This window comes from Pelophylax lessonae (assembly GCF_965119305.1).
Source record: "Pelophylax lessonae genome assembly, chromosome: 5".
Lineage (NCBI taxonomy): Eukaryota > Metazoa > Chordata > Amphibia > Anura > Ranidae > Pelophylax > Pelophylax lessonae.
The window spans coordinates 413,357,054-413,375,361 of NC_138772.1; the positions used below are offsets into that span (position 1 = coordinate 413,357,054).

At 40.1% G+C, this 18,308-nt stretch overlaps 1 protein-coding gene across 1 annotated transcript in view; it reads right to left on the reverse strand.

Annotated features, from left to right (window-relative positions):
* CCDC178 (coiled-coil domain containing 178) overlaps positions 1–18,308 on the reverse strand; it is a 433,474-nt gene that overhangs the window by 373,464 nt on the left and 41,702 nt on the right. Inside the window, exon 5 of the mRNA XM_082258686.1 lies at positions 17,258–17,343. Within this exon, the coding sequence (XP_082114812.1) occupies positions 17,258–17,343 (86 nt within the window). The remainder of the gene's footprint in view (positions 1–17,257; positions 17,344–18,308) is intronic.

An 18,308-nucleotide genomic window follows, 5' to 3' on the forward strand; every position in this document is an offset into this window, starting at 1 on the left:
TAAGCTAGCAAGATACAGCCTATGAATAAAAGAGCCATAGACTCAAGAAAGAAAGACAAGCATTTCTATAAAAAAGATTTATAAAAACAAAAGAAATGTCAATAGGTAATGGACCTGTCTCTCCCTGCTGAGATACAACTAAGATACAAAGAAAAAAGATCTACTACTGCTTTTGTCTGCTGAGCCTTGATGCTCTAACGCAGCAGCAATTTGGACTGGTCCCTACGGATCTTTATACTCCTAGAGGGACTTATCCAGACAGTGGTGGAATAAAGGGGAAGGCCTATAAGCTGTAACTGGCATTAGATCCTGCTTGTGTTTCTCAACTTGGCAGGCAGATGCATCATGAGTTAGAGACTGGCTACTAAAAATAAAATCAATATACGACATGGAAGAAACCATCACAAATAAAAACAAATCTACCTCACAGTTTCACAATTTGTGGGAACCATGGTACCTGTTCTACCTATCTGAGGACTCCAAGAATCTGATAGAGTAAAGAAAATGAAATGCCTTTTCTTATGGTGTGTAAATGGCTAACTCAGTCTTCAAGAAGTAATACATCTTTTAGTCTGTTCCAATTTTTTCCCTTTTCCCTTTCCCAAAAGCCACTCAACCAAAGGATTGTTATATAGTGGAGTGCAAAAAAGTACAATATGCATTATACATATCCAAATATGTTATTGTTAAGATTTAAGGTGAATCATACCTTAACTGTGATGTATATCAAATACAGAATAATTTACTGCATATATATTCAACTTTTTTTTCATGTTAAAAATCTAAATATGATGTATAATATGTTAATTATTTTGTTTACTACAATAAACCTTTATTGTGAAAAAAAAAATCATCTATGAGAGGTTTTAATAGATTGATGTTCATAAATGTAAATCTGATGTTTTTAAAATTAATTTAATAAAGGAAAAATAAGGTCCTTGTACTTACTTTAAAATCTATTTCTTGGAGTCTGTTGAGAGACATAGGAAGTCAGAGACTGTCAAAGAGCCGCTTCAATGACCTTTGCCCTAAGCTGGCATCGGAAGAGGTCTTAACATTCACCTGGTAAACTTGGAGAACATGTGAAGAGAAGTCAAAGCGGCAGCTGGGAAAACAGTTGCTTGATGCCAAAAAGCCCAAGAAACATTCACAAATCTAGTAGAATGCACCTCAACAGGAAAGGATGGAACCCGATCCTTGAGACCATAAGTTTGAATAGTAGGAAGGATTAGGTTTTAAAACCACAGAGGTGATGGCAATGAGCAATGCAACCTTGTAAGTGAGAATGAATATCCCTGATAGGTAAAAATGGCCGACTGAACTAAATTCAAATTCCATGTACTAATGGGGGAATGCAACCACATGGGAGATACACTGAACAAAGGTCTTGATCAAGAAACAGGTAGTAGTCCTTGGAACAAGATCACAGTACCGAGATCTAACTCTTGATGGTCCTAAGAGCCAAATTTTGGTCCAGGCCTATTTGCAAAAAGACCGTTCTACTACAGCAGGATTGTCCAAGTCTGGATCGGAAAATTCAGCAGGTTTACCGGAAAGGTCTTTGTGGTCTTTGGGACCCTAAAAGAGTCCAGACTGGGAACAGCACTGATAGAAGCTAAAGGCTGATCTTTGAGTTTTAAAGTGTTGCATACCGCATTAATCATGGCAGACACAATACCTTTAAGTTTGAGATTAATGGCAAAAACCCTATGACTCCTCAAGTATAGCATTACCTATTTAGGACTTAGGGGACTCTCAGAGGGTATCTTGGCAGCTATAGGCTCAGGGGCTGCAGGCATTTCAGACATTATGTGGGGTAAGGTGTGGAAGCCTGCTTGTGGCCTTTATGGTCAGTGTTAGCAATCAAATATGTTATTAGGCCAATGAAATCCTGCATGACTTCAGTGAAATACTCCTGGATAGAGCCGTGGAGAGAGATAATCCCAACAAAGTCAGTGAAGACTCTGAAGATGGCATAGATTCAAGCAGGTGGCTAAATTCCACACAGTTAGTGTCAGCCACCTTAGGAAGCACACTGCAGGTGACACCAAAACTTTTAGTGGAGCATGAGCTGGAGGCACTCTGGAAAGCGAGACTGTTTTCTCTGTGTCTAGGATCCATCATGATGCCTTGCAAGGGCATGGCAAGGTAGCTTATATTACTAAGGCTAGGAATCAAATACTCATGAACACAGCTGCAAGAAAGTTTGGGTAACCAAGGGTGGGCAAGAAACTGTAGGCAGGCAGCAAAGTTGGGCTGGGAGAGTTAGACATGTCACTTGCAGTAAGAAGCAGTAGTGGGAAGGTGCTTCCTCAAAGCTGAATGGCAGAAAAGGGAGTAAGGAGTGTGCACATACAATACTCAGCCTGTTGGATGACATCAACTTTAAATTTCTCAGCACAGAATTTTAAATTGTGCCCAGTAGCCCTAGTAATAAGGTAGCTCATCTTGCTTGGCCCGTACGACCTGCTCACAGAGTAAGTGTTCAGGGATAGGTTCATATCTGGGGCTGTGCCACAGCTCTGGCCCTGGAAAGCACTCTGTAGCTAACTTAACCAGTACACTTAAGTCTGGAAAGCACCACAATGCAAAGCGCAGTGCACAAAGGTCACATTTCTGACTAACAAAGCTTGTCCAGTCCAGCAGTGTTCACTTAAAAAACAAGCTGAGGAAAGGCTGATCCGGATAGTCGCATGTTGAGACCTGCTCAGAATCGATGTAGTAGGAATCGTTTAAAAAAAAAAAAGACAAAAAAAGTAGCTAGCCAAAAAAGTTAGGCTTTTCTCCATAGGACAGAGAAAAGACACCCATCCTCCTAGAACACTAGCAAAAAACTTACGGGCCTACTGGGAGTAGGGAGGGTTATTAAATTTTTTTTGTTTGCCAGTGTCCAATCCTCCTGTGTATTCTTTACCTACCTCACAGTCTCCAACCTTTTTTATGTTCTTTCTTTGTATTGTCCTCTCCCTCTCCTTCTAACACCCCTTTCTAGCTTCCAATTATCTCTTCATAATAATCCTGGTTACTTTAACCACTTGCCGACCGCCGCAAGTACATATACTGCGGCGGTCAGCCCCTTACAGGCAAAGTGACGTATATATACATCACTAGCCTGTGAGGCTCTGGGGAGCGAGCGTGCGCGCCGGAGGCGCGCTCCCACGCGGTCACGGACCCCCCCCCCCCGCGCGTGTGACCGGCGGACCCGACGTCCGCCGGTCACTCGGCGATCATCGGTGGAGAGGGAGAAAGGCAGGCGGCTAATGTAAACAAGCCGCCTGTCATTCTCCCCTGTGTAAAAATAGTGATCATACGGTTCTACTATGTAGGACCGTTGATCACTGTTCCTACACCTCAAGCCACAGCCAATCACAGTTAGAATCACGCCCCTAGGGACACACACCACCCCTCCCTCTCAAATAAAGTTAACCCCTTCACTGCCAGTGTAATTTTACAGTAACAGTGCATATGTATAGCACTGATTACTGTAGAAATGTCACTGGTAACCCCAAAAGTGTCAAAAATGTCAGTCAAGGGTCTGATCTGTCCGCCGCAATGTCGCAGTACCACAAAAAAAAAACACAGATCGCCGCCTTTACGCGTTAAAAAAAAAAACAACAAAAATGACAAAAATCTTTCCCTTTGTTAGTAAACGCGATAACTTTTGCGCAAACCAATCAAAATACGCTTTTTGCGATTTTTTTTACCAAACATATGTAGCATAAAACAAATTGGCTGAAAATGTTAAAAAATTTTGATTTTTACATTTTTTTGGGGAATTTCATATAAAAAAATGTGAAAAATATTGTTATTTTTGCAAAATTGACGCTCTTTTTTTGTTTATAGCGCATGATCAAAAAATCGCACAGGTGATCAAATACCACCAAAAGAAAGCTCTGTTTGTGGGGAAAAAAGGACGTCAAATTTGTTTAGGTACAGCGTCGTACGACCGCGCAATTGTCCATTAAAGTCACGCAGTGCCGAATCGCAAAATACCCCCTGGTCAGGAAGGGGGTAAAATCTTCCGGGGCTTAAGTGGTTAAAGCCCGACTCCATTCAAACCAAATTTTTAGTTTGGGATAAAGCGGTGACTCTATTATAGCTATCTAATTGGAACAAATTTCCTTTCACATCCTGCTTTGATTTGTGTGAAATAGACATGGAGAGAGAGAGAATATGTCCTAAAAGGAAAACAGACAGCAATAAATACTTGACTGGGATTTAAAACATTCCCCATTCTATCCAAAATAAAACAAAAAAAAAGTTCTGACTAGAGATGTGAATATTCAACATCAGTCTCCAATTTACCAATTGAAGATAATTTACAATACATGAATGACTTTGTAATGGACCTTAACAGCTGCAATGACATAGTTATCTTTGACAGGTGTTTCTCTTGCTTTCTCCTAGGAAATCTATATCTGCCACTGCCAATGGACACCAGAAATAGGCCTTTGCACAAAGAACTTCTAGGATTCTCCATGACAACAGTGACAAATTGCAGTGGGAAGCAAAAGAATAGCATGCACTTTGATTCCGGGAGCTTGGCAGTTGTTCTTAGCTGCATGCTTGCTTGTTTTCAAACTGACCAGCATATAGAGGAATTCAAATAGATGAGTTCTGGGTATTCAGCCAAACGTTTGAACCATCATTTTAAGAACATCTGTGGAAATTCGTGCAGCCTTCCCAAGGGAAAGTAAACTATTTCATTATCAAGGTACACTTAATGCCCAACTTGGGGCTACTTTCCTGAGCTGGCTAATATTGTCACATCTGGGGACTTTCTGTCATGTGCAATGTCAGTTCACCACCTTTACCTTCACTATATAGTTTTCTTTAACAGTAAAAAAACTTTATTTAACATTTCCAAAATATGATACATCAGCAAGACTCAATATTGGCACCACAGTTCATGTACAGTACATGTACAATATAATAGAGTGTACAGTGTGTTTGGACCTTTACAGAGATCCCAGCATTTATACAAAAGATAAAAAAACAGTCTATTTCAGAACATGCCATATAAGAATTAAATTGGATGTAAACCTCATTCATGAAATCTGACCTGGGCACATATATCTCTAATGTTTACTTATCTTTCTCCAAAGCCCTAGGTCCTGTGTCTTTCTGCTGCTCCATTCCTCTGTTATCAGCATGATAACTTCTGACAAGTTCTCCGACACAGGAAATAAAAGCAGCTGAAAATTTGTGTCGGGGAAGGGACTTAGAGACAGATAAGCAGATAGCTTGACTATTCACAGCACAGCTCTTTCTTAATTCCTTTGCCTATGTGGAGCAAGGGGGGGGGGGGTGCCTTTCCTCCAATAAGCTCACACACAGTGTATGCCTAGACTCCCCTCTCACTGCTGAAACAGGAAGAAAGATTTCTAACACGATTTTCACTTTCTAAAGAATAAAGAACGCTGAAGACAGCAGATAAACATTTAAAACTTAGGTAGGGAGATTTGTCTCATCACTATTAATCATCTGAGACTGCTAACTTCACTGGGTATGTGAGGGTTTATATCCACCATAAGTTTGTAAGGCACATGGGGGGGAGGTGGGAGAGAAGGGGAATCAAACAGAGTCTAAACACGCAGACCAATTTTTTTTCATATTTGTTTAGGCATCCTGTATTCATATGGTATACATCAATTGGTACATGAAAAGCACAGTTCTACTAGTGACTACAATATTCTTACATCGACCATACCACCCTTCTGCCAGTTTGCAATATACTTTCACATATCCCATTTCAATAGTTTTTTTATTGTCTTTAATGAAGAGAAGTACATTCATATATTTCAAGGTACACAAAACAGGACCCTAAAGCTGGGCACCCAGTACCCACTGAGATACCAGCTGACGTGCTTTCTTGCTTTTTCATGGTGTTTTTTGATGAAGGAGGCAAATTTTTTGTTATCTAAACAAATCTCAAAAAGAGAAAAAGGCATAAATAGAGATCTTTTAGCAAAAGTAAGAGATTAATCAGATGGATTGGTAACTATCCAAGCCCAGCATAAAGAATGCAGGAGCAGAGTACAGCCCTATTTGGTCAAATAAGAACTACCTGGAGCTAGTTATGCTGCAGCACGGTGCTAAATGAAGGGGGTTATGCCATCCTTTACCTTAGCCAAATCTTTGGCAATGAATCCCTACTTCCTTTCGAGGAGCTGAAGGGTAAATTTAATTTACCAGACTCCATGCTCTTTTACTACATGCAGTTGAGACACGCAGTGATAGTCCAGGGTAGAACTTCGAAGTGGATTCTGTCTCCGACACCTTTATTTACTCTAATTAGAGAAGCAGAAACATCCAAGGGGTTTATATCACTATGCTATGTTAGGCTGTTACAATCTTTTCTGCAAAAACATCCTTTGACTGTTAGGGAGAAGTGGCAGAGGGGCATCGAGCAGATTACAGAAGACCAATGGTAATAGGCCCTACAAGCCGCGCCAACGTGCTGGTTAAATGTAACACAGAGATTGACCCAACTATACATTGTCCTGAGGGTATACCCCATGCTCCAGAGACTGCATGTTATTGCCAACCCCCATCTGTACAAGATGTAAACCTGATCATGGAGACCTAATACACCTATTATGGAGATGCCCAAAGTTGCATATGTATTGGACGGGGGTGGTGGACACTCTGAACAGAGTATACCAGATATCTTTACCTATGGATCCCAAACACTGTCTACTTAGTATATTAGATGAATTTGAGTGGGAGATTTACACTAAGGAGGCTATCCTTGTTCTTGGCATGCAAGCTTATAATGATATATTGGAAATCTGAAAATCCTCCTACCATAAAGGAGTGGATCAGGGCAGTGGGCAATACCATATGAATTGAAAAGCTTGTCTACCAACACAGGGGATGCTCCAGAAAGCATGATAGGCTATGGGCTACCTGGTTGAGTGTCCCTGGATTAGCACCAGCGGACTTGGTCATGGACCGGCTGCTAGGTCTGAATGCCGATTAATACCCTATTCTTGCTGATGTATACATACAATAGTACCAGGATTGGGGCTCTCTGGTTACCACTTTAATGCAAAGATCTCACACGTACGTGTATACACACTGTAACATGATGCTGCTGAAGTTGTGTCTGTAAGTATATTAAAAAAAAAAAAAAAATGCAGGAGAACTGCCGGCAGAGCAGGTTTCTACAGATTTGATTATTTCTTACCTATTTGTGTGCTCAGAAGTTTATTTTATGACGTAAATCTTTAGCCAAGCATTTAATTAACATTCATAGTTCTTTTAAGTTTTACTACTAACTACAGCAGAGAAATATGATATACAGTTACCACATTGATCTTAAGCATTAATGATCAGCAGGTAAATTGCATTTTTTGGTAACAGCAATTCCTTTTTTTGTCTTGATTTTCTGGATCAGGTCTACAAAATGTGTATAAACTAAGATATCTTTTTAAAATCAGTCTTATAACTCCCTCTAGTGGCCATGCTGATGTTTCTAGCATAAATGGAAAATTCTTCATTATAGCTCCATGAAGAATATGTGTAATGAAAATAGGTTACCAGGAAAAAGGTAATTTAACTCTTTTTTTTATAGTGACAGTGGCAGTATCACTTGGAAATTATATTAGATAACGTAAAGGACATATCTATTTTGGGTAGAGGCAGTACATAGGAAGTTATCTTACTCTCTTACTCCTACTCCGAGTGATCTTCACTCACCAGATCTTAGCCTATTTAAAGGAGGTGTCTGTCTAATATTAAAAGGAGCTGTGTGCAGTATCTATAGGAGTGTCCACGTAGGTTAGGAAAGTTTAATTGCTAAGATGACTTGATGTTTTACATATAAGTATTTTAAAAAATCCTTAAGGGTCACTCCACTTTTGTGGAAAATATATAGCAAATAAAAAAAGTAACGTAGCATACATATTATGTATGTATGTCTGTACTATGATACAAGCCAGATTTTAGGTACCCCCTGTGACAGAAATGTAAGCTTTGGTGAGATACTCCCCCCAAGGGTTAATCATTTCTAAAGGGATGCAGATGCTGCAGCTTTCCTCATTAGAAGACAGAAAGTGCATCAACTGGTTAATAATGAACCAGACCCTTCCATTCAGTCTGGTGTAACAAAGGGCTATTTATGCACAGCAAGAAAAGGTAGGATTATGCTACAAAGTTTGAAAAAAACTGCAATGTACATACATCACCCAGAGGGGTTTTTTTTCTCTCAAAGCGTAAGGATAGTTCTCCTAGCATATTGTCAATAATAAACTATATTTGTATAATATTTTCATATCTTTGAGTTACATAAAAGCAAAGTTCAGTCTGAAGGGCATTCTGTTTTGCCAGAACTGAATTTTCCCTCACTTCCTGTCTGTTGAAACCCTTGTCAGCAGGAAAGTACATGAAGGGGGGGCTCCGGATAGCAGTAATCCTGCCCCACTTTCTCTAAAAAAAAAAAAGAAAAAAAGGATTTGCCCTGACATCCTGTACGCTTTAAATAAATCACACTTTAAAATACTGCAACCCCCACTACGCACACACATCATTCTGTAATTTATCTAAGCATACCAACAGAGGACTGGGCTGAGGGCATCTGACCCCTAGGCTAGTGCTAATATTTTTTGCTGAGCTGGTGGCCCTAACTGGAGATACTTTACCATTCAGACATTGATAAGAGCACCCACAGTTGGTCTCACATGGTGGGAATTAAATAGCTGTGATACTCGTTTACTGCTAGGATCACATCACCTGGCAAAGAGAGCTCTTACATTGTTTATGGCTTTCAGATGTCATGGGACTGAGAGCCACAAGGATAGCTGATGACAGAAAATGTGGAAAGGTGTGTCACAACCATGTCTTTTAAGAACACCTACCTTCAACCATGACCACCAATCACTGCATCAACATTGAACAATTTGCATGGTACATTTTCTTTAGCCTACAGAAATATGTCCCTACCAAGAAAGAGCAAATTTATTGTATTTGCTTCAAGGATAGATGTTTCCAGTCCTCCCCAGGTGCTAATACTGTTAGATAAGGAATGCTAACATAAAAAGTCCAAAAAGTACTTTATCATTAATCCAAAAATACATCACAGGTGGAGAAATGTCTTTACTTATGTCTACTCAAAAGAGAAATTCCCCAAGCAGCACTGGAGATTGAGACTGGAGCTGGACAAAGTCCATGTATACATTACACCAGTGTTTCTCAACTCCGGTCCTCAGGGCACACTAACTGGCCAGAGTTTAAGTATTACCTTGGGGAGATGCAGACTAGAATACTGCAATCACTGAGCAGCAAATGATATAATCTGTAATGTATTTCAGTTCTCTTGCAAACCTGGCCTGTTAGTGTGCCCCAAAGACCAGAGTTGAGAAACACTGTATTACACCATCCACAGCCATAATCCAGAGATTCACCTTAGACATAACTTCTGGCAATCTAGCTATAAGGATAATAAACATGGAAATACTGTATAGTGTAACAAACCCACTTAACTAAAAACCATAGAAAGTGTCCATGATAGGTATGAACACACATGAGCAAAAATTGGTGGCCTCCAGTTCTAAAACGTCCATCCAACAGAACCTCAGCAGGATAAATGGTGGCAGAGTAACAGATGGATGCAAGTGGTGCTTCCTTAATGTTCACTTGTGAACTTTGGTTCCAAAGTCTGCATTCCCTACATTAAGGTAAAAAATCACTCCACTATTTTCCCCCTCTCCCTCCAAACACTGACCTCTCCTGAGTCCTCTCTTGATCTAGCACTGTGCCTGGCTGCAGAACTTCTTTCCTCTCTTCCTGGCCCCAAAGGAGACTCTGAGAGCCATAGGCTCTGTTAGTACCAGGACTCGCGCTGGCCCTTTAAGGGCTCGTTCACACCTTATGCAGAGGCCTGTGTTTTTCTGCACAAGAAAAATGCAGGTCTCTGCAAGACACATAGAAAATAATTGTTTTCTATGTGTCTGGTTCACACCAAAACACAGGTGAAATGTGCAATGGGGAGCTGTGTGGGGTTATGCAGCATGTTTGCAGTTTTCCACACAGCTCCACACTTTGTTGACCTTGTTTAAAGAACCTGTTGCATACACTGTTGCTTGTGATAGCACATGCTTTCTGGTGTGCTCTTACTTGACCCAGCTTACTCTGTAGATTACCATGTATGACCCAGCTTGCCCTGTAGATTACCATGTATGACCCAGCTTGCTCTGATCCTGTTCTCTCCACTGTGATTCTGTACCATTTTGGATTCTGATCTACTTGTGTGTGACCCGGCTTGTCTAGACTACATTTCTGCCTGACCCTTTTGTTATCAGACTGTTACTTCCTGGCCTGTTCTAACCTGTTCCATCTACACACCAGTCCTTGCTGCCCTCCTGACATCTGCAGGTGTTCACCATGTGTACCAGATGGCCTGCTCTGCCTACGGTTCAGCTTGTGGTATGTGCTACAGTACCTCACATTTTTGTAAATATTTTATTATATCTTTTCATGTGACAAAATTGAAGAAATTAAACTTTTCTAAAATGTAATGTCGAGAGTGTACAGCTTGTATAACAGTGTAAATTTGCCGTCCCCTCAAAACAACTCAACACAGCCATTAATGTCTAAACCGCTGGCAACAAAAGAAAATACACCCCCTAAGTGACAATGTCCAAATTGAGCCCAATTAGCCATTTTCCCTCCCCGATGTCATGTGTCTCCTTAGTGTTACAAGGTCTCAAGTATGAATGGGGAGCAGGTGTGTTGAATTTGGTGTTATCGCTCTCGCTCTCGTCACTGGAAGTTCAACATGGAACCTCATGGCAAAGAGCTCTCTGAGAATCTGAAAAAATAATTGTTGCTCTACATAAAGATGGCCTAGGCTATAAGAAGATTGTAAAGACCGTGAAACCATGCTGTGGCGCGGTGGCCAGGACCATACAGCGTTTTAACAGGACAGGTTCCATTCAGAACAGGCCTCGCCATGGTCGACCAAAGAAGTTGAGTACACGTGCTCAGCGTCATATCCAGAGGTTGTCTTTGGGAAATAGATATATGAGTAATGCCAGCATTGCTGCAGAGTTTGAAGGGGTGGGGGGTCAGCCTGTCAGTGCTAAGACCATACGCCACACACTGAATCAAATTGGTCTGCATGGCTGTCGTCCCAGAAGGAAGTCTCTTCTAAAGATGATTCACAAGAAAGCCCGCAAACAGTTTGCTGAAGACAAGCAGACTAAGGACATGGATTACTGGAACCATGTCCTGTGGTCTGGTGAGACCAATAAAAACGTATTTGGTTTAGATGATGTCAAGTGTGCGTGGTGGCAACCAGATGAGGAGTATGAAGACAAGTGTGTCTTGCTTACAATCAAGCATGGTGGTGGGAGTGTCATGGTCTTAAGCTGCATGAGTGCTGCTGGCACTGGGGAGTTACAGTTCATTGAGCCATGAACCATGAATGCCAACATGTACTGTGACATACAGAAGCAGAGCTTGATCACCTCCCTTTGGAGACTGGGCTGCAGGACAGTATTTCAACATGTTAATGACCCCAAACACACCTCCAAGATGACCACTGCCTTGCTAAAGGAGCTGAGGGTAAAGGTGATGGACTGTCCAAGCATGTCTCCAGACCTAAACCCTATTGAGTGTCTGAGGAAGTTGAAGGAGGGCAAGGTCTCTACCATCCACCAGCTCTGTGATGTTGTCATGGAGGAGTGGAAGAGGACTCCAGTGGCAACCAGTGAAGCTCCGGTGAACTCCATGCCCAAAGGGGTTAAGGCAGTGCTGGAAAATAATGGTGGCAACGCTGTACTCACTTTTGTTGCCAGTGGTTTAGACAATTATGGCTGTGTGTTGAGTTATTTTGAGGGGACAGAAAATTTACACTGTTATACAAGCTGTACACTTACTACTTTACATTGTAGCAAAGTTTTTTCAGTGTTGTCACATGAAAAGGTATAATAAAATATTTACAAAAATGTGAGGGGTGTACTCACTTTTCTGAGATACTGTATGTATTATTGAGCTGTCTGCATATTTAGCACATCTGAAGTGTTTTGCTGTCATCTATACTCCTGCTGCTGTCAGTCAAACTCTGTAAGGAGAGAGCGGGGGCATGGCGAAGTCTCGTTGTGTATGTCTATAGGCAAACAAAGCCTGACTCCATGTAAGAAGGAGGAGAGAGTGCTGGGGGGTCTTTGGGGTGACCAAAGAAGAGATAAAGGAACAGCTCTGTGCAATATTGTTGCACATGGAAGGTAAGTATAATTTATTTTTTATTTTAAATTATTGCTTTTAAAACCTCTTAAAATTAATTGTTAGTGACTTACTATGGCTTTCATTTATAGAAGTGGTTTTAGTGTGTATTTAAACAGATGTTGCCTTAATATATTACACTATCAACTTTCAATAGAGAACTCTATTCTTAAAGACACTCTATCATTGAGGGAAAGTGGGGCAAACTGCTGCTGGTGTAAAGGGCAAGCACCTTAAGGTAACTACAAATACTTGCAGCAGCTTCTCAAACCTTCCCTTCACAGTCAAATGCCAGTCCTTTCTTGCAGGCAAAGCTGTAAAACCTTCAGGTAGTGTAAAAGTTTTTAGCAACTAAGCCACCCATACACACTTTCCTATTTGTCTATTACTATGATCATTGCTGTAATCAACCCTCTTGTTTGAACCAAACAATTTTCAGTACAGAAGAGACTGAATGCTTACTTCTCCTGCCGCCCCAATCATTAGAGCTGGCCTTCTGAAGACTCCTTAAATCTGACATACAATGGGGATCGAAAGATTGGGCACCCCAGGTAAAAATTTGTATTAATGTGCATAAAGAAGCCAAGGAAAGATGGAAAAATCTCCAAAAGGCATCAAATTACAGATTAGACATTCTTATATGTCAATAAAAGTTAGATTTTATTTCCATCATTTACACTTTCAAAATAACAGAAAACAAAAAAATGGCGTCTGCAAAAGTTTGGGCACCGTGCAGAGTTAATATCTTGTACTGCCCCCTTTGGCAAGTATCACAGCTTGTAAACGCTTTTTGTAGCCAGCCAAGAGTCTTTCAATTCTTGTTTAAGGTATCTTTGCCATTCTTCCTTACAAAAGTCTTTCAGTTCTTTGAGATTTTTGGGCTGTCTGTTACGCACTGCTCTTTTAAGGTCTATCCATAGATTTTCAATTATGTTGAGGTCAGGAGATTGTAAAGGCCATGGAAAAACCTTCAGTTTATGCCTCTTGATGTAATCCCCCGTGGATTTCGAGGTGTGTTTAGGATCATTATCCATTTGTAGAAGCCATCCTCTCTTTAACTTCAGCTTTTTTACAGATGGCATCAAGTTACCATCCAAAATTTGCTGAAATTTTATTGAATCCATTTTTCCTTCTACTCGTGAGATGTTCCCTGTGCCACTGGCTGCAATACAACCCCAAAGCATGAATGATTAAGCCCCATGCTTAACAGTTGGACAGAGGTTCTTTTCATTAAATTCTGTGCCCCTTCTTCTCCAAACGTACCTTTGCTCATTCCGGCCAAAAAGTTCAATTTTAACCTCATTGGTCCACAGAACTTGTTTCCAAAATGCATCAGGCTTGTCTATATGTTCATTTGCAAAGTTCAAACGCTGATTTTTGTGGTGAGGACGTAGAAGAGGTTTTCTTCTGATGACTCTTCCATGAAGACCATATTTGTACAAGTATCTCTTTATAGTGGAATAGTGTACCACAACTCCAGTGTCTGCCAGATCTTTCTGGAGGGATCGTGCAGTCAAACGTGGGTTTTGAATTGTTTTTCTCACAATCCTGCAAGCTGTTCTGTCTGATATTTTTCTTGGTCTTCCAGATCTTGCTTTAACTTCCACTGTTCCGGATGACTGCCATTTCTTAATTACATTCCAAACAGAGGATAATGACATCTGAAAACGCTTTGCTATCTTCTTATAGCCTTCTCCAGCTTTGTGAGCGTCAACTATTTTCAGTTTCAGTTTTCTAGACAACTGCTTGGAAGATCCCATGGTGCTGATTGTTGGGGCAAGGTCAGATGAGTCTGGGCATTTAAAACCTTTGAGATTGACATCACCTGCTCTTCCCAGATGATGATTGAGAACAATCCATGACACTGGCAGGTATCAGCCTTGCAAAGGGGGCAGTGCATGCTATAAATTCTGCAGGGTGCCCAAACTTTTGCAGACGCCATTTTTTTGTTTTCTGTAATTTTGAAAGTGTCAATGATGGAAATAAAATCTAACTTTTGTTGACATATTATACGAATGTCTAATCTGTAATTTGATGCCTTTTGGAGATTTTTTCATCTTTCCTTGGCTTCTTTATGCACATTAATACAAATTTTTACCTGGGGTGCCAAACTTTCCATCCCCACTGTATCTGGGAATATCAATCTTCATGGTCCTCCTAAGCTCTCACTGGTTCCTCTTGATGACCTCCACATCAATACAATTGAAAGCAGTGGGATGAGTGTCAGCAGGAGACATCAGTGAATGCTGAGGGGAACTGCGGAGATTGAAGGATTTATTTTTACAGCGGTCTTCAGGGGACCAGTTCTTGTGACTGGAGCCGCATTCAGTGGCACATGCATCAAGACAGGTAAGTCTCTTCTTCACAAATATGTAATTAATTAAAAAAATGTATTATGTTACAGGGTTGCTTGAAGTTTTTTGTGATTTAGCGATGACAGCAAGCTTTGCAATGCCTCCGGTATATACAGGCATTTCTAGGTGACTGCTATATGCCTACAGCAGTTGTCCCTTTTCCCCTGTGACAGAGTCTGTTCGGTGCTTGGTGTCATTTGTGTTTGCAGATGATACCATGCTATGTAGTGAGATAAAATGCATATACGATCTATCTAACTATGATTGGTAAACTGTGGCAAATGACGTTTAACATGGATAAATGTAAATTTATGCACATGGGGCTAAAACACGCATACATCTTACATTCGAGGAAGAGAACAATTGGGGGAGTCAGTGGTTGGGAAGGATCCAGGTGTTCTGGTAAATCTTAGACTTAATAACAGTATGCAATACAAAGGTAATGTTTCTACAGCAAGCAAAATACTTTCTTGTATTAAAAGTCAGAGAAACACAATTTTGCTCTTATACAAAGCAACAGTAAGAGATCTTGAAGAATGTTCAATTTTGAGCACTAGTTTACAAAGAGGCTGTTATGAAACTGTAGCACTCTTTTGCTGTAAAATGTGAAATATACCTCCTTAGGTGCTGGTTCTAATCAGCCCAGCTAATTGTTAAAATAAAAGCTGGATGCATACCTAAATGCACAGAATATAAATGGCTAATAATATGTATAAGTAATAACACAAGGGATTGCTAATCTCTGGAATATACAATGGTTTTAGGGGATCCGAAAGGATTTTTCCCACTGTAAAGCATATTAGAACATGCTTTATGAGGGTTTTTTTTTTGCCTTCCACTGAATCATCGGTGGGTATAGGGTTCTATATATGCACATTTTCAATTTAATATTTTTTTTCTGTTCAACTCCATGATTTGTGTCTGTTTTTAACCTGGCTAACTATGCAATAACCCTACAACATGTGGCTAGATAGCATAAACTGGGTGTGACACATCTTAGACATATTTTTGAAAATGGCAAGCTTCTGCCTTTTGCCAAATTGCAAATTAGGTATATTGTTCCCCATACTATGCATTTTTGTTATCTTCAGCTACAGCACACCATGTGAGCTAAACAGTCCTTAACGAACCAGGTTATGTCTTCAACACCAATGTTTAATATGATGCAACACTCTTTTTCCATGAAAGGCTATATATCGAGGTGCTATGCCATGCTTTTAGGTGATTACTCTGAAGAGTTTCCTAACACTGCATTGTTGAGATGGGAAATAGACATGGAAGATATCTGAGGGGACCAATGAGAGGAGGCTTTGGAGGCGATACATGTGTGCTCTCTGAATGTGTCCCATAGGTTGTCACAGCTGTACATAACATTGAGGGTTCACTGCACTCCTTACAAATTGCAAATGATGGGATTACGCCCAGACCCCACATGTCCAAAATTCTGTAGAGAGAAAGCAGACCTTATACACTTATTGTGGCCTTGCCCAAAACTCCACAGATACTGGGAATAAATCGTGAAGACCATCAATACTACGTTTCATATTGTTATACATCTGGATCCTAAGCCCTGTCTCCTAGGTGTTTTAGAGGATGTGCTGCAGGATGTATACATTAGGGAAGCTGCTCGTTGGGCTCTTTTCCAGGCCGGTAAACTTGTCCTGACGCACTAGATTGTACAGACCGTAACCTCAATGCAGATGTGGGTTGATCAGATGGGCATTACACTTAGATACGAAAAACAAACATAGAGGTAACCCATGTAAATTTGAAAAAGTGTGGGGGAATAGGTTGGCAGTACTGGGATGGACCCCTGTAGACCTAATACTAGATAGGCTCCTACCATAATATTTTATAATCCCTGCTTTCCTGATAACAAAGGGAAGGAGGATCTGTGAAGCGGGACCTTGCCTTTCCCATATGCTAATACTTCTCATTGTGTAGTACACATGGAATAAATCCCTATGGGGAAGATTATATACTTGTTAGTGTCACATTATTGTTTTGCAATCACTTTCTGGTGGTACATTTTATTGTGTATGGGCTCTTTGGAAAGTTTCTATTTTCTTTGTTTGGTTTGTTGACGTTCAACAATTTACCTGATTAAAAGAAAAAAAAATTGCAATAACCCATATGAAAATTGGCAAAATAACTATTTTATAAATAAGGTTGCAAGCTTAACTGATGCTGTGAATGGTAGACAGATTGTGGCTTGATAGACTGTGGTTAGTTAAAGCTATCATCTGTTGTAATTCCTACACCGTTCACCTGATTTGGATGTAAATAACCTCAAATTAAAGCTGAAAGTCAGCAGTTAAAGCGTATCTTGTTTGTTCATCCATTGTGGTGGTGTATAGAGCCAAAAAGATTAGAAATGTGTCAATGTCCCAATATTTATGGACCTGACTGTATATATATATGTCAATATTGTATTCCCATTGGTATTATCACTAAAACCAGTTCACTGGAAGACACTTCTAAGATGGATCTGTTAATCGTGGATTTCTGGCAATCTGGCAAACTCCCACTGAACCCCTAGAAAATGTAAGCATTACTCCATACTTACCCAGAGATGTCCATCTAGACTTGGATAAATAGGAGAAAGTGTTGGAAAACTAAAAACATTTCCCAGAAATTAAACTTTTTACATCCCTTAAATGACTGTACATATAACTTACCTTTATCAAACAGACCAACTCCTTTAATATGCAAGATTGGAGATTCCACTGGGTCATTTGCATCTTCATCGTTCACACAAGCTGCCCTGGAAAAGGCAATTTAAATCTTAAAATAACTTTGGTATCATCTCATATCACACATAAAAGAAATTGTAAAGAAAACATGTTACTTCAAACCAATATAACTAATATCTATAAAATTTATTAAAGGATGTCTGCCAGTATGCATGCTACTTATGGTAACCATCAAGGTTTTTTTTACTTGGTAAGACAAATTTTTTAAAGATGTTAATAACACTAGGTCTATTCTTAGGGCATAAGGCTGAAATCAATCAGATTCACATGTATGTAGCTGCTCTACATATACTTGGCATAATTACACCTCACACAAACCACACAAAAATATGCTTGGAATTATATTTCTTAAACTAAAATCTGTGCAGGACATCATCTTAATGTATAATTTATGCACTAATAATTTATCTGTTTACCTCCCTTGCATATAAACTACCCATAGAAATTTGGTCAAGGTTTTAAACCTGCTATACATGAGCTAATAAAACTATATGGCATAACTGTATGTAATGCTATTATACAATAATACATGTGAAGAGAAAATGGTTTCATCAGAAGACCACAGAATACAGCCATAGGCATCACTATCAATTATACAAGTAGGAATCTTTACACTTTTTTGATTTACCTCCATGGAGATGAATAAGAGATTACATGTCACAACCCTCTACTAGAGCACACGCAAAAATAAGATCACCCAGCATGGAAATTATTTGGTGCATATTGAGTAATCTCATTGTTGCCCCTGTCCCAGGAGGATACTTATTTGAGGGTCTGACCATTCACTGCTGAACAATTAAGCCTATGACACACGTGTAGTTTATTTTTTGTTCAACTCAGCAGGGCTGAACAAAGAAAAACTGAAAGCTCAGGAGAAGCCACTGTACGAACTGTCCAACGTTAATACAGCAATCTCCCCTGCTGTTCTACTGTGTTCTGATAGCAGGACCCCCCTCCCCCCCCAACCCCTGCCAGA